At 35.7% G+C, this 18,388-nt stretch overlaps 1 protein-coding gene across 1 annotated transcript; it reads right to left on the bottom strand.

The window, feature by feature from the left end:
* Positions 1 to 398: 398 nt before the first annotated feature.
* LOC138316554 (elongation factor 1-alpha-like) lies at positions 399 to 16,058 on the bottom strand. The gene is made up of 7 exons (XM_069258234.1): positions 16,013 to 16,058; positions 12,221 to 12,306; positions 11,506 to 11,675; positions 10,692 to 10,860; positions 6,817 to 6,995; positions 4,662 to 4,905; positions 399 to 676 (listed from the first exon to the last, which is right to left on the bottom strand). The coding sequence occupies exons 3-7, from the start codon at positions 11,647 to 11,649 to the stop codon at positions 399 to 401; spliced, it is 1,014 nt and encodes a 337-aa protein (XP_069114335.1). The 5' UTR covers positions 11,650 to 11,675; positions 12,221 to 12,306; positions 16,013 to 16,058.
* Between the last annotated feature and the right edge of the window lie 2,330 nt (positions 16,059 to 18,388).

Genomic DNA, 18,388 nt, shown 5'->3' with positions numbered 1-18,388 from the left:
GACCACACTATACCTGTTTACACTGTACCAGACCACACACCTGTTTACACTGTACCAGACCACACACCTGTTTACACTGTAGCAGACCACACACGTTTTTACACTGTAACACACCACACACCTGTTTACACTTTACCAGACCACATACCTGTTTACACTTTACCAGACCACACATCTGTTTACACTTTACCAGACCACACACCTGTTTACACTGTACTTGACCACACCTGTTTACACTGTACCACACCACATACCTGTTTACACTGTACCACACCACACACCTGTTTACACTTTACCAGACCACATACATTTTTACACTTTACCAGACCACACATCTGTTTACACTTTACCGGACTACACCGTGACACACATTCCGCAGTAAACAATTACTCAATAACTCATGCCCAATTTATACTTACTTGAGCCTCAAAACTTTCAGCAGCCTTTGGTGGGTCTCTTTTAGCATCTCCTGCAACGTAGCCTCGTCTTATCTCCGTTTTGGGAACGTTCGTCACGTGAAATCCCACACAGTCACCGGGACAAGCATTAGATAGGCTATCGTGGTACTTCTCCATAAACTTGACTACCCCTGAAATATTCTTGGGTGCAAATGTGACAGTCATTCCTGCTTTGATAACACCTGTATCAACCGTTCCAACAGGGACTGTTCCGATACCTGGAGGGAACCATTGTTAATACTTTATTGTGAATAATTAGTTTATGATGAATAAAATAGAAATTGCCAGGGAGGTAGTTTGTATGCTGTATATTAGGGATTTAACTTTATGGAGCAGATAAGTGCAGAAATATGGCCAAATTGTGCACATTATGATAAAAGCATGAAACTTGGCACAAATGAAGTTTAGGCCAAAAGGAAACTTTTTGGCCTCTGGGCCATCGCGATTTAGCCTTATGACGTCACTGGCGGCCATTTTCCAAGATGGCGGCCAAATTATTCAAATACCTCAATTTAGATCAATAAAAGCAATTTTCTGATTGTTTCCCTTTATTCATTTTTAATTGATGTATGAATGAAAAATAAAACATTTGCGACATTATTTTTTTTAAATTGATAGAAGTTAAAGAAATTTTATATCAATCTGACGTCATTGGGCGCCATTTTCCAAGATGGCCGCAAAGTTTTTTTCAAAACCTCATTATAGATCAATGGCAAGCGAATTTTATTCATTTTTCATTTTCTACATCCCTAATTGAAGTATGAAAAAAAATGAAATATTTGCAACACTAATTGAAATAAAGAAATAGGATTTAAAAAAAATGTTATATCTATTTGACGTCATTAGTTGTCATTTTCCAAGATGGCCGCCAATTTTTTTTTTCAAAAACATCATTATAGATTATCAATTGTAAACAATTTTTCTGATATTTTCGTTTTATTAATTTCAATTTCATGTATGAATGAAAAGTAAAACATTTGCGACACTATTTTTTTGAAAATTAATAGATTTAAAGAAATTTTATATCAGTTTGACGTCAATAATGTCATTTTCCAAGATGGCCGCCAAAACTTTTCAAAAGCCTCATTATAGATCAATGGTTCTGATTTTTTCATTTTATTAATTCAAATTTCATATATGAATGAATGAAATGCTGTCTTTTTCTGCCCAAAGTACTGACCGTTTTCCTTTTTTCTTTTAAGCCTATCGAACTTATTTCTTTCTCAAATGATGTTTGAACATTTAATAAGTAATTGAATACATTTCAAATAATTATTTTGACAAAAGTACTTCAGGGAAATTTAATATAAAGGCATTGACTGCTATTTTACAATATGCCGCTAAAATTGCCATATTAATGATTGTTTTTTGGCCGATTTGTTTTGTCAAATTATTGAGCATTTACCGTCTAAACCATTTGTCGCATTAAAGGGCAAATTGGCCGTATATTTTTCTATTCAGTTGTTTTTCAGGTATGCCAATAGGACTAAGTCAAAATAGCATACAAGTCTTTATAATACTTTAATTAAACTGCAAATTGCATTTTGCAAAGAATAGTTCTCTCCCTCTTCACATCAACATAATATTAGTATTATAACAATGTAGATGAAAAAGTTTTGTCTAGGCAATACAATGGTGGTTATGTGACTCTAATCACTCAAAAGGGTGGGGAAATAATTAACTCCAGAACAATTCGAGAATGTTCTGGAACCCAAAGGAATCAAACTATGATATATACTAATCGATCCGATTAAAATACAGATCCTTTATCATCACAACGTTTTGTAAGAGGATTTGACAACATCCCATTAGGGGTCACGTCCAAGCGACCTTTGACTGGAGACGAAACTGTTTGAAAAAGCTGTCATAATTATTTTTAGCCCGAAGGGCCGGTGAGCTTATGTCATGGCGCGGCGTCCGTCGTCCGTCCGTCAACATTTCCTTTAAATCGCTACTAGTCTCAGAGTTCTGCATGGATTCTAACCAAATTTGGCCAGAAACATCCTTTGAGATAGAGAAACATAGTTTGTATAAATTTTTGCTCTGACCCCCGGGGGGCAGGAGGGGCGTGGCCCAATAGGGGAAATAGAGGTTAATCCTATCAATCGCTACTAGTCCTAGTGTTCTGCATGGATTGAAACCGAATTTGGTCTGAAACGTCCTTTGGGATAGAGAAACATAGTTTGTATAAATTTTTGCTCTGACCCCCCGGGGGCAGGAGGGGCGGGGCCCAATAGGGGAAATAGAGGTTAATTCTATAAATCGCTACTAGTCCTAGTGTTCTGCAAGGATTTATTTTCAACATTTTAGTAAGAAAAAAAAACTGGAAATTCTCTAAAAATCAATCAGGGGTTTAAATCAATGTTGGCGGCCATCTTGGAAAATGGCTTCCATTGACGTCATCAGAAATTGTCGCTAAATACATCCTTTTAAATAATAAAGTCAATAAATAATTTAATCATATAAACATTGTTTGAGAAGGATCAACGGTGAAAAAAAGACTTACAATTACATTCTGAAATGGGCTATATAAGTGTTTTTGGTGGCCATTTTGGAAAATGTCGGCGTATTTATGTCTGTAAATTCTTTTTATTTAGAAACAAAATGTTGATTAATTCATATTCAACATTTTAGTATCATTTTAGTATCATTTACGGAGGAACAAATATTTAAAGGAACAATTCACTCAGGATAATTCTTTTACATAACCAGGAAGCAAAATATGGCATAATAAACTGTTCTACATTTATTATGAAACATATAACATAAAATATTGACAAATTCCACGTCATTGTTTAGTATTTTAATTGATACCGTTGTAATTACAAATCGTTGATCAATACGATTAAGCAGGTACAAATGTATGCTGTACCCATATCCGACCCAAAGTCATGCACGTTAAACAAATGAACTACAAAACCATAGTGGAGGTGATAAAAGGAATTTTTAGGCAAGACAATTTCCCTTATAAGGTAAACACACTACTGTCAGAGCGATTTGAGCAGTTCTAGACAAAAGTAGCATTACTCTACGAGAAAGGGACAGGGTTCGGCATACAAGATGTTCGACCACAATGTGTAATGACGGACAGCGAGCTTGTTAGAACATTTCACACGCATTTCACCACCATGGGCTTTTCAGGCATATCACAGTAAAACTGACTGATCTCATTTCAATTAGAACTGGGTTTTCCGATATATGAACACATTTCAATGTTCTCTCAGACTGAATTGTCCCTTTAAAAATGAGTAAATCCTCTAAAAAATCAATCTATTCCGGGGTTTAATCGATGTTGGCGGCCATCTTGGAGAATTGCCGCCATTGACGTCATCAGAAAATGTCACTTAATACTACATTTAAAAATAATAAGGCAAAAATTCATTCAGTCATTTAAACATTAGTGGAGAAGGTTTAAGGGCGAAAAATTTCAGAAAAAAAGGTTACAATAAATCTGAAATGAGGTTTTACAATTAATCTGAAATGGGGTTTTTAAGTGTTTTTGGCGGCCATCTTGAAAAATTGGCCGCCAGTGACGGCGTATTAATGTCTGTAAATTCTTTTTATTTAGAAACTTAAGTGTTATTAATTCATTTTCAACAGTTTAGTATCATTAATGAAGGAACAGGTTTAAAAAATGAATAAATCCTCTAAAAATCAATCTATTACGAGGTTTTAATCAATGTTGGCGGCCATCTTGGAAAATGGCTGCCATTGACATCATCAGAAAATGTCGATGAATAATATCTTTAAAAAATAATAGAGTCAATAATTTATTCAATCATTTAAACATTGTTTGAGAAGGATTAAGGCCAAAAAAATCATAAAAAGACCTACAATTGATCTGAAATGGAGTTTAAAGTGTTTTTGGCGGGCATATTGGCAAATGGCCGGCAGTGACGTCATATGGCTAATTCACGATGGCCCAGAGACCAAAAAAAGTTTCATGCTTTTATCATAATGTGCACTAAATATGCACTTATCTGCCCCACTATTAAGAGTTATTACATATTGCCTCAAAGTATTATCACGCCTAAGTGTACCAGTAGCAGCAATCCATACTAGTATTGATTTGATAAAACAACCGACTCATTGAATTCTCTGGTATCAATGGATAGTTCAGGATGCATTGTGCGAAAAATGAAACCTCGGTCTAGATTTCCAAACTACTTTATTTTTGTAAGTTATCAGATCACGTGGTCTTACCTCCAATATCATAGACGTCTTGTAGGGGCAGACGGAGGGCCTTCCCCTCTTCACGTTTTGGGACCGACAATGCATCTATAGCATTCAAAAGGGTCATACCCTTACACCAGGGCATGTTGACACTGTCGCACAACAAGTTATCGCCATGCCATCCAGATATCGGAATGAATGTGATCTTTTTAGGCTTGAATCCTACTGTTTTGAGAAAGGATAAGACTTCGTCTTTAATTTTGTCATACCTAGCCTGAAACAGACAAAATTAAAGGGTTTACGCGGTTATCAAATATCGGTATATTACTATTATTCAAATAAAGGAAATCACATTATTGTGCAGAAGATTTATACAATTTATTAGAATGATCATTATCATATTTTTCGTAAAAATATTGCTGTAATGCCAACCATTTTGATTCGAGTACAACATCGAGTAGAAATCGTAAATTTCACCTGTCGCTGTCTAATTAGTACCTTTGACAGGCCAATATTTACCCACATAGCTGTCCAATTTTGAGGTGGTTTTAATAGCGATTTAAATGAACGATGAACAAGATATACAATTTAAATAAATTTTCAAATATATGCTACTTAACAGGTACATAGTAAATTCAAGTGGCTGTCTGCATACATTTAAAGAATCCAAAATGATGACAAATTCAAAACATATGTCCAAGCACTTTACTATAACAGACACATTCCAGCAAGAAGTATACATTGGATCCTTTTGACAATAATTTCCCTTGCATCACATTATTTTTGCACTTGAATAACTTTGTGATTCCTTTGCAGATATATGTATAATCCCAGAAATATTGATAATAGTAATCATTTTCCTGCATATTGCACACCATTTTTATGTATAAGATCCGTAATGAAATCGTTCCCTAGTGGCTTTTTTCGTTTCCTTCAAAATTTCAGTGTTTCATACCAGAAAAAAAAGACATTCTTAATATAGAAATGGCTGTTTTACTGTAGTTTCCATGTGACGAATATGACGCAAAATCCCACCACTGTCATGTTACATCCTATTTATGAAATTAAACAACTTTGCATAATGAAATACTTCCGAGATACTTCTATTTTACACATTTATAATGACCGCCGATTACACATTTGGTTGATATATAAACCGGCAGTCAGTCACAATTTATTTCATAAATGGGATAAAGCATGGGGAAGTGGAGTACATCAGAACCAATGAATAGGTAAGTTTTCCCGGCATAGAATGCACGATGCATTAGAAATATGCCACTGAAGTAGCGTAGACCAAATCTGTCCTACGATTTCACGTTTTAAGAGGTATCGCGAGCTGACTATATATTAGTAAAAAAGTCTAATAATTTAGGCAGGCTTAGCGGACTATTTATAATCTATACATAAAATTGTCATGTGAGAAACCCATCTTTATTTTATCAGGATTGGAGGAGAGATTGGCAGCAGAGGGACAATTTAAGAGCACTTTCACTCGTTGTTGGGAGTGTATATTTGAAGATATTATGACATCTATAAGCTCAAAATAGGTAAAATTATGCAAAAGGCAACAATTTGTTAATATTTATATATTTTTGTCACGGGGACACTATCTAAAAGAGGCCAGCAAAAACACTAGCACATTAACACGCACGTTTTTATTTATTCATTAACATTATTAATTATTAGTTTCAAGTGATGAGAGTAGTGTTTTTATCATATGATATAAAAACGTTGACTTGAAAAAAATATTTATTGATACTGGTTAATTATATTTGTATTTGAAAACCAGAATCCCCATCAGTAAAACACATACGATGGGACGACTGGTTCGCCGTTGTCAGTATTATGTGACCGGGTGGGGTGAGTTGCTTAGTGTCTTTCGGCGGCATGCTTCAGTGATATAGCACTATAAAAAGGGCAATAGTTCCACTATACAAGAAGACACAGCACGAATATACCGCAGTCACCCAAACCACACACCGCGCACTTCACACTCACACACACCGCACACTCACACACACAACACGCCGCATACATGGTAAGGCCGTCCTTGCATGACCCTGGCTGTTAATTGGACATTAATTAATTAAACAAACAAACATTTATATTGCATAATTGACAAAAATTGCTCCATCAGGACGAGGCGGCGGGATACGTTAGTTAACACCCACCAAACAACACCTACCTCAGAATATTTCGGCTCCGTCATGTCCATTTTATTAACACAGACGATCAATTGCCTTATCCCCAGGGTATAAGCCAGAATCGCGTGCTCTGTAGTCTGGCCATTTTTTGAGAGACCTGCTTCAAATTCGTCTACTGCAGCGGAAACCATGAGTATTGCACAGCTAGCTTGAGAGGTTCCTTTTATTACATGAGAAGGAAATAATTATTATATTCGAACGAAATACTATTGCATGGGAACGAAATAATTAATGCGTTCAAACTAAATAACTATTGTGTTCAAACTAAATAATTATTGTGTTCGAACGAAATACTGTTGCATACTAAAGTTAGCTATGTATATTATTTGATTTATATTCTAAATCTCAGTATTCAATAGTTTGTATCAATACCAGGAAACATAGTACACTTGTGATCATAGTGTATACTTATTGTAACCAGAAATTGTACCTGTGATCATAGGATATACATATTGTAACCTTAGATTGTACTTGTGATTATAGTATATACTTATTGTAACTAGAGTTTCTACCTGTGATCATAGGATATTCTTACTGTAACAAGAAATTGTACCTGTGATCAGAGGATATACTTATTGTAACCAGAGATTGTACTTGTGATCATATGATATAACTATTATAACTAGAGATAGTATTTGTAATCATAGAAAATACATATTGTAACCAGAGATTGTACCCATGATCATAGTGTATACTTATTGTAGCCTTAGGTTGTACTTGTGATTATAGAATATACATATTGTAATTAGAGTTTCTACCTGTGATCATAGGGTATACTTATTGTAACCAGAGATTGTATTTGTGATCACAGGATATACTTATTATAACCAAATTGTACTTGTGATCATAGGATATTCTTATTGTAACTAGATATATTGTACCTGTGATCATAGGATATACATATTGTAACTAGATATTGCACTTGATCATAGGATATACATATTGTAACCTTAGATTGTACTTGTGATCATAGGATATACTTATTGTAACTAGAGTTTCTACATGTGATCATAGGATACTTACTGTAACAAGAGATTGTACCTGGATCATAGAATATACATATTGTATTAGATTGTAATCATATATATTAGTACCTGTGATCAGAGGATATACATATTGTAACCTTAAATTGTACTTGTGATCATAGGATATACTTATGTACCTGTGATCAGAGGATATACATATTGTAACCTTAATATGTAACCTTAGATTGTACTTGTGATCATAGGATATACTTATTGTAACTAGATATTGTACCTGTGATCAGAGGATATAGATATTGTAACCTTAGATTGTACTTGTGATCATAGGATATACTTATTGTAACTAGATATTGTACCTTTGATCATAGGATATACTTATTTTATCCTACAACTGTCCCACATACTGACCGATAACTACTGCCGGATAAACCTCTGCTTTATCAATACGATATGAATTATCCGTCAATACGATCACGTGAATTTGTTCCATATCTGATGGAACTTTTTCTAACTTGACCCAAAATTTGAACCTTCCGGTGAATGAAACGTCATTCAGCCCCGCTAAAACGTGACGTCACATTCACTGAAATGACGTCATTTTTACGATATCGAAAATCTCGAATGGCGGTGTCGTCTTTTTCTTGGCTCATGACAAAGGTATGTATTGTTAGGTAATTTTTTAATGGGTATTTATAGTTATTTGAGTGTTTTATTTCCTTTCAGTGATATATCACACTGAATAGAATTACGGTTACTGTTTGTGAATGCGCTTATTTATTTCCCACGGTAGTAAAAAGGAGTACACTCTCATTCTATGGAACGCCATAGCTGTCTCATATGGTTCAAATATACTATATGAATTTGTGTTCTCATTATATTGTATGGAAAGCCATAGCTGTCTCGTATGATTCAAATATACTATATGAATTTGTGTTTTCGTTATATTATATGATTTGATCTTATCAATATATGGTATCATTTTATCTATATTTGATTTGATATGATCAATGTATCATTTGTTTTTACTATTGTTTTATTTTCATTTGTCATGGGATTATTTGCTTGTATCATTATATCAATCGATTTCACCATTATTTGATTTGGTGACATATTTATATGATTTACATCTATCATTGTTTTATTTGGTGTTATCATTGTATTATTTTCATTTATCGTTATATTATTTGATTTAATCTTTATTTGATTTGATTTCATCTTTATTTGATTTGATTTTACCATTGTATGATTCTACTTTACATTATTCCCAAACATCATTATTTTATTCCATAGATACGTTATATCTTTATACTTTCCCATTATATGGTTATACTTTTCCATTATATGGTTATACTTTTCCATTGTATGGTTATACTTTTCCATTGCATGGTTATACTTTTCCATTGCATGGTTATACTTTTCCATTGTATGGTGATACTTTTCCATTATATGGTGATACTTTTCCATTATGTGGTGATACTTTTCCATTGTATGGTTATAATTTTCCATTATATGGTGATACTTTTCCATTGTATGGTTATAATTTTCCATTATATGGTTATACTTTTCCATTGTATGGTTATACTTTTCCATTATATGGTTATACTTTTCCATTGTATGGTTATACTTTTCCATTATATGGTTATACTTTTCCATTGTATGGTTATACTTTTCAATTATATGGTTATACTGGATGAAAGCAAATCAAATAAAGATGAAATCAAATAATATAACGATAAATGAAAATAATACAATAATAACACCAAATAAAACAATGGTAGATGTAAATAAAAAATATGTGTCACCAAATCAAATTGTGATAACATCGATTGATATAATGATAAAAGACAATAATACCATGACAAATGAAAATAAAATAGTGATAGGAGCAAATGATATATTGGTCAAATCAAATCAAATATAGATAAAATGATACCATATATTGATAAGATCAAATCATTTAAGCATTGAAGTCACTATTTTTTAATTTCATTGGGGAATGAAATAAATTTTGTTTGCAAACTGTGTGAATCCGCTACGCGGATTCACACAAAAAAGTTTGCAAACACAATTTATTTCATACCCCGATGAAATTAAAAAATAGTGACTTCAATACTTATAATCAATTTCCCACGCTACTTTATAAAATGAAATACATCAACACGTACGATTCCATTGATTTTTTCCAAGGGATTATTTTTTCCAGATCAATACGCAACGTCAATGTTTCTATTGTGACGTCATGATAACGTCGGGAATTCCGCGCCATTCTAGGATTTTTTTTTTCATCGTGGAATGAAAAAAAATGAATAGACCAATCAGAAAGCCTGTAACAGAGAAAATTAATTATATAATGATAAAACCATACAATATAATGAGAACACAAATTCATATAGTATATTTGAACCATATGAGACAGCTATGGCGTTCCATATCATTCGGTTAAGTGAATGAATCTTTACCTCCGCATCAAAGAAGCGTCTCGCTTCGAGCGAAACAAAGTAAGGAACTGTCAATTTGCTTTTGTTTTGAATGCCATAATGGTTGCAGGATAAACAGAATACACGGTTAGTATCTTACAGTACAAGGTTTATTTTGCTGCGAGACTTAGGAAAGCCGAGAAGACGAGGCTTTGCCGAGTCATCTAGGCTTTCCGTGTCGAGCACCAAAATAAACCTTGTATTGTAAGATACTGTTAACCGCGTATTCTCTATGTAACCAGAGATTGTATTTGTGATCATAGGATATACTTATTGTAACTAGATATTGTACCCGTGATCATAATATATACATATTGTAATCAGAGATTTTACCTGTGATCAAAGATTATACTTATCGTAAACAATAGTGTCCTAATATATACTACCATTATGTACCTGTGATCATATTTTTGATGTAATCCCTATGGCCAGGGGCATCTAAGATCGTTACATGATATTTATTCGTTGCAAGGGGCCGCTGATTTAAATCAATAGAGATGCCACGTTCCCTTTCAGCCTTGTGCTTGTCAAAGACCCAGGCGTATTTGAAAGAACCCTTTCCCATCTGAAACAGTAAACAAATATAGAATGATTGAAAACCCTTCTCATTATAATTATTGCCGATTGCCAGTTAAGTATGCTCCTGCAAAACTATGGATTTTTAAGAATCGACATATTTACTATTGATTAGAACTCTTAAAAGTGATTAGTCGGGCAATGAAAACCAGTTGATTGCGTTCATTGGCGTACATTGGCCTTCCAAAAGTCCGTACATATAAAAGTTCCGCTTACGTTGTCTTACGTTTGACCATTCAAATTATGGAAAAACTCCGTGTAAATTAGCATAGTTCTGAGATTTTATTCTTTGAAAGCGAGGCTGCGAAGAAATGTCAACACAGACATACCCAGTCGTGAGGACGTTTAAGGATTCCTATAATAGAAATAAATTTTTCGCATGCAGAGCGATTTTGACGGTAAGTTATTTTTTTCATTCCATAAGAAAATATAGTGGACATATTAACACTATTTTTACCGACTTTAGCCTTCCTTTGCCCGACTTTTCACTTTAGTATTACAGTAGTTGCAAGAAACATGCGCACAAAAGCTGGCTTTATAGGGGTTTCTCTGTGATTGTGACACTCACAAACAAATCAAGTCGTTTATGTCGTGTATATTTTTAATAAGAATGAGATAATTGCCGTTTACCTACCTCAGCACTTTCCTTTTCAAACTCTTCTATGGTCCTCTTGTCAATGCCACCTAATTTATAGACCATGTAACCGGCGGTTGTAGATTTCCCTGAATCCACGTGTCCAATAACAACGATATTGATGTGATCCTTTTCATGTGGCATCGCTGCGGTTTTCGTTACTTAAAACTCTGAAATAAATAGAACAGATAAATATTGGTTAAAATTCAATACATCTGATACAAATTGAATAAAAGTGATGGGTTGTACCTGTATTCTTTATGGTTCACTTTCGTATTTGTGTTTGACAAAATATGCGAAAAATTTCATGATGAGGGAGATAGATTTAGTGTATTCATGTATTTTCTTAGCGATGGAAACCATAAATGGTTAGTTTATTTGATTATAATACCTCATTCAACAATTCAATTAATAAATAAATTTGATTTGTTCAACAAAGCACGTGATCTATGTGAACAAAACGTCGTGTCTCCTTCCGAACCAATATGAGAGATAGCCTCTAAAAACGTCATAATGACATTTTTCCAGAAACCTTGCGCGAATTGAAGCCAATTTGTTCGTTATCATACATGAAAGAGTCAGAGGGAACGTAATAACAAAATGAGAGGGACAATGTGACGGAACTCTGTAAAACTAACTCGAACATGATATGTATTATGATGTAAACGTGCTATCATTGGTGCCTACACATAGACCATATTTTGATTTTACTTACGTTTGCTACTCATAAATTGTCAAATGTATCCCAAGGCCTCTGTTTTCACTCAGCTCGGTTAAAGCACTACTACCCAAGAAAGATTCCTGAAAAAAATAGAAGTCAATTCGTCAACATTCGTCAATATATATATGCAAAGCCTGGAATGCCCACATGCTATATTTACGTAGGTACTCAAGTGTATAAGAGTTCCTGTAGCGTCCACTCGCGTCTCCGTCACAGGAATAACTGACTCAAATATCTACCTACCTCTTCCTCTTCCGGTTGTGCCCTCGGAGAAGCCCTCTAATTTGAACACCAACTACCCTATTCAAATGACCTAACATTTCCACCTATACAAATTGTTGTTCACCCCATAACCTATCTACAAACTAGGAATGGACACGGGCCGCAAGCACAGCGTCAATGTCAACCAACAGTAATTATAGCATACAGTTACTTCTAAAAGTGTCATGTAAGACCCACTACTTATAAGATTAAAATACTTATGACCTACAAAGTTATATACAATCTGTGTACAACAACCGAACTATAATATATACCTAATCCAGTCTTTCCTCCCCCCTCCCTTGTATCAAAGCTGTCCCAAACGTCAACTTCTTGTCTTTGACGTTCCATAACATTATCTTCATTTTGCTGCACTACTCTTATACGTGGGTGATAAGATCGGGACAACGAATCCGGAGCTCAACTAAATGATATACCATCCACTAATTCGGTATACTGATAGCGAAGTCTACCTTCGGACATTATATTGGTAAATTAATGAAGGAAAGGCGTGAACATGCCGTCGGCAGTGTTCCTTTGTTGTTCATACGTTACGCACACTGTGCTTTTACATCACTCAAGAACCTTTACATCACCCCAGAACCTTTACATCACCCCAGAACCTTTACATTACCCCAGAACCTTTACATCACCCCAGAACCTTTACATCACCCTAGAACCTTTACATCACCCCAGAACCACAGGTGCTCGTTTCTAATATAAGTATAAGTATAATACTGGGTCAAGGTCTATAACTCGGCCGGCCATATAACACTACCCAATTTCAGAAAAAGTATGATTATTATCCAACCGTATAGAATATGATAATAGGAATACTCTCAATAGACAGCCAGATAATTTATCTTTAATTTGGTATATGATACAATATAAATCACGCCGTATAAATGTCACTAGGTATCCAGAAACATCGGAAAACAGCCAGATTTCAACTGGTCGGACACTGTGGTGTCCTCCGATAAACACGCCAGGGCTCTAATGGGTAGCTCAAAAACCACTGCATGTCAACATTTCAGCTTCATAGGAATTAAAGTTTGGTAAAAAACAAACTTGCCGGAATGTTAGTGTTTATCTATATACCATCCATTTGCTCAATACAGCCTTTTGAAATTTCCGATTGAAAAAATGTGTGTCTCTAGCCGTCATGTTGATATGTGTGTAGTACATTTGTTTTCTCGGCGTTGATTGGTCAATTAATTTTCGAGAGCCAATCAACGCCGACAAAACAAATCTACTGCACACATACTTACATGGCGGCTAGAGACATAAATTTTTCAATCGGAAATTTCAAAGGGCTACGTTAGGCAAATGGATGGTATTTATCCATGGATTTACTAACCGGTAAGTTTGTTTTCTACCAAACTTTCATTCTTATGACGCTGAAGTGTTGGCATGCAGTGGTTTTTGAGCTACGCATTAAAGTCCTGGCGTGTTTATCGGAGGACACCACAGTGTCCGACCAGTTGAAATCTGGCTGTTTTCCGATGTTTCTGGATACCTAGTGACATTTATACGGCATGATATATATTGTATCATATACCAAATTAAAGATAAATTATCTGGCTGTCGATTGAGAGTATTCCTATTATCATATCCTATACGGTTGGTTAATAATCATACTTTTTCTGAAATTGGGTACTGTTATATGGCCGGCCGAGTTATAGACCTTGACCCAGTATTATACTTATGTTTATATTAGAAACGAACACCTGTGCCCAGAACCTTTACATCACCCCAGAACCAATAAAACCTCTGCCGTACTCCAGCTACTGTCAAAACCCAGATAACCTGCCGTTTGCTTGTTGTAGTGAGCAAATGGTAGAATTTAATATTTCATACTTGGAGACACAAAAAGCTGCAAACTACTACTTCTTTAAACCTCCAATCGCCTTTACAAAACCAAGCATCGCCTGGTTGTATTGACTCCCAATACATCACTGGGATTCACTAACAGCTACCGGTAAGTCAATTTGGAGTCGAAGAAATCCTTTCAGTATTGGAGGATCACTGTTTCTAATGGCTCCATGATCACCCCAACTATGAGTTGGGTGCACATCGCTCCACCTGTCCGTACGTTACTGCATGTATCATAACTCTCAACTTTCCCTTTACATACCTCAGGAACAGTATATCTGCATTGCAATGGCGATATCCATCCCTGTGTTCTATCTTGAAATTACATGCTTAAATCGAAAGACCACCTCTCTCGCCGACCCGTGGGATCATGTTCCCCTTTTAAATCCATTAGATTCAACAAGGACTTGTGATAAGTGAAAATACTGAAGTACTTTACATATAAATACGTTCGAAAATGTTTATCTGCTAACACAATTTACCGGCCATATGTTCCCCACTTCTTCTCTGTTTTCCCTAGACTCTTGCTACCATATCATATCACTTGCACTTTAAACCCTTGTAAGCCTGTTGTGCCAAAACTGCCAAAAAGCTTCAATTGGAGATGATAAAATGCTTGCCTGAAGGAATAAAAAAACATCTTGACATTCCGAAATCCAATTGAACTTTGCATCCTTGAGTCACAAATATATGAGAGGTGTATACTTTGTAGCATAACCCTTACTGAACTTTCTATAGTAACCTACAAAACTCTAGAAATTACATAACTCCAGAAGAAGCAATTGGAGCTGGATAATCAATGACTTCTCTTACATTTCCATGGAGGATCTGGATTTCCTGACTGCTTGTGCTCCTTGAAAAAAAATCAATTCTGTTTGGAAAAACTGGCACTTACACGGCTTAAGTATGAACCCCGACTTACGCAAACAAGCAAATACCTCACCATGAGTTTAAATATGCTCTTCAACAGTTTTACTTTGAATAGTGATGTCGAAGTACACTTCATTAGCATCTTAAATGTGGAAGAAGAGTTTGCCAAACCAAATGGTAATACTTTGAACTGGTAAAAATTGTTCCTGTTTTGTACTTTTTATTTTCATTATCACAGGAATCCATCTCCACCTGCCAATATCCTGACGTTAAGTCCAACACTGAGAGGACAGTGGCACCAGATAACCAGTCAAGATAATCATGGATTTGAGATAAAGGATGTGCATCTTTACATCTTTCCACACTCAATTTGCCCTCGAATACCAGATTTTGTATCTATACTTCAAACATGACCCTAATGATTCAAGTTCCATGATAGACACCTATATGAGACAAAACGCTCCTCCACATATGATGGGACGACATTATGTGATGACAAACCCGATATCGCACCCTTCACAGTGCCGATTGTATCAGTCATGGATTGGTTAAGTACAAATATCTTATTTCCCAGCCTTCCTCTCTTCCCCTATCTCATTCGCCAAACACCAGGAACTAAATCTGCCTTTCCAAAGAGCGAACATAATCGTCACCTTATCTACCATCAAACTTAGAAGAAGAACTGGGTGGGGCTGTCAACCTAATCACCCACTCGCTGTCACCGCCAGTAGCCATAATGCAAACCTTAGAATACTCATATGCTATATCTACGTGGATACTCACGTACAGAGGACTCGCGTTACCGTCGCAGGAACAACTGGCTTCAATATCTACCTGTTAAATTATCTTTTAGATCTGTCCTCGGAGCCCCTTTAGATTTTATATTAACCACTGAGCTTCTCTAAACTAAATACTTATTACGCTATTTATATATGCAATCGACAAACGTCAGTCAAATTGCGTGACAAGAACACACAAAAATAACGAATTCGTAAAAACGTAACTAACGAAAATTGTCAAGGGGATATACATGTACCACTGATGGAGTATCCCGAAGGATAAAGGTATCCCCGCTGGGGTAAGGTTATGGCTATTACCCCATTACAAGATGATTAGGAGCTAGCTCACCCGTCGTGTCCCTATGTATATGCAAAGACTTTATTCATAACGATTGATTTAATTATCGTTCATCAAGGTATGATCTTTTAACTTTCTATCGTGTCCCAAAATATCTCACAAACTTTATCGGCACATTTCGTAACGAACCATGTATAGGAATACACCTATCATTTATAGGGGTACTCTAAATATTGCCCAGTGTTCCAGATGGTTGAACTTAGTCTGTGCATAAACAAGTGAAAACAAACACTTCGGTTACATTATCAACAATACTTTCGGCAAGACATATTATAAGTTATTGTATCGTATCTCTCAGGTTATAAATACGACAGAGTAAATATACATGTATATAAATATATATTTAAGTGCATACTTACCGTATTCGACCTATTATGGGCCCATGTCCCTATTAGAGTCCTTCCCCCTTTTTTAATCCTCGATTTCAATTATTTATTTATAAAATAAAAGACCTCCGATTTGCTTGCGAAAACTCGACGTTGTCACTGAAGTTATACGCAGACACGAAATGGACCCCTGCACGAGAACCACGTGTATCTATATCAAGGATTTTTACATGAAAGCCAAAAAGTACACATGTGAGACCTATTGGTTAATATGGTCTGCAGCTTTCAAACTCCAACGGTGCCATCACACGTGTAAAGACAAGACTAAATACCGAGGGATTTTACAGTTAACCCGAAACCAGCTTTGAAGAGGAAGTGGAAGGATTTGATACAGATGACGTTGTGCTTCCTTGGTTTATCGTATTCCGTCTTTGCATATTACAGAGTTAGATCCCTTGCGGGTAGGTATCGATTGTTACGTCATTATTTTGTGAGCGCAATTCACGTCGTTTTCTCCGAAAACTATGACGTTACACTCGCAAACACATGACGCCACAATCAATACATACCCGCAAGAGCAGATAACCCTGCAATATGTAAATACAGAATACGACATCGAGTTACTCTATAGACGCTACAGAAAAAGTTCAAAGACCGCGGCGTCATGTTCCGATCAGTGTAAGTTTGTACAGTAACGTACCCGTTTCTTAATTATACCGACAATAACCAATTACTGACGAACACGTTGGAACACATCCTCTAGCAAAGGAGATAGCTTGAGAAAATTGGGAAGCATCATACAAGACATTGAACAGGAAATGAAGCGACAAAAGAGACGGTTGAGAAGAAAATAATCAGAATTTAATGAAGATGCTAGCCCGTCTGAGACACAAACTGAAAAGCTACATGACACAAGTATGGATACAAGATTTAATTCTTCCAATCATGACTTTTTAATTTGACTGCCATCTCATCTGCAACTGGATACGGAAAATCATCATCCCCCATAAAAAGTACAATGCCTATACATGTATCGCAAATTACCGAACTCCCGGAACGTCTAATTCTGTAATTGCATATTACAGAGTAGGTATTGATTGTAACGTCATGCGCTTGCGAGCGTAACATCATACTTTTCGGAGAAAACGACGTGCTTACAAAGTAAGAACGTAACAATCGATACCTACCCGTAACTCTCTAATATGCATAGACGGAATACGAAGTTGAAGAACGGAAATGATTCTTTCCTTACAAAGGCTGGACATTGCTATCAAGCCTGAATTCATTTCGCTACTCCGATACAGGCCTTTTATGGCAGTTTGAAAGGCCAAGATATCAGATTTCTTGGTATGGTACAACAATTCCGACGTAGGACCGTTTTTGACGGCCGTAGAACAATTATTGAAAACTTTATTTCTAGCACAAGACCGATGTATTCAAGACGACAGAGAAAGTTCCGGGTGTGGCATACTTTTGTTTCGCCGAGTCCTGCAGGCAAGGACAGAATTTTGTTTAGTTGGCAAGAAAAACAAAGACTTGCACGACACCATCGAAAACAGCATCATAGGCTGTCCATCCATCATGCACCATCGGGTAATCAAGGGTAAATCCAAAATCGGAGATGGAGGGCTCTGTCAGAAAAAACTTGGATTTGACGCTAACGCACTCTTTTTTCTTTTTCTTTTTTTTTTTTTGT

Source organism: Argopecten irradians, chromosome 2, assembly GCF_041381155.1.
Source record: "Argopecten irradians isolate NY chromosome 2, Ai_NY, whole genome shotgun sequence".
NCBI lineage: Eukaryota > Metazoa > Mollusca > Bivalvia > Pectinida > Pectinidae > Argopecten > Argopecten irradians.
The sequence above is the reverse complement of the archived record's forward strand: the minus strand, read 5'-3'. Positions and strand labels throughout refer to the sequence as shown.

Coding starts and splice junctions, on each gene's coding strand:
- LOC138316554 (XM_069258234.1), bottom strand. CDS start 11,649: ATGCCACATGAAAAGGATCACATCAATATCGTTGTTATTGGACACGTG. Junction 4,906..6,816: donor CGGAGCCGAAATATTCTGAG/GTAGGTGTTGTT, acceptor TGTCTGTTTCAG/GCTAGGTATGACAAAATTAA. Junction 677..4,661: donor AGACGTCTATGATATTGGAG/GTAAGACCACGT, acceptor GGTTCCCTCCAG/GTATCGGAACAGTCCCTGTT.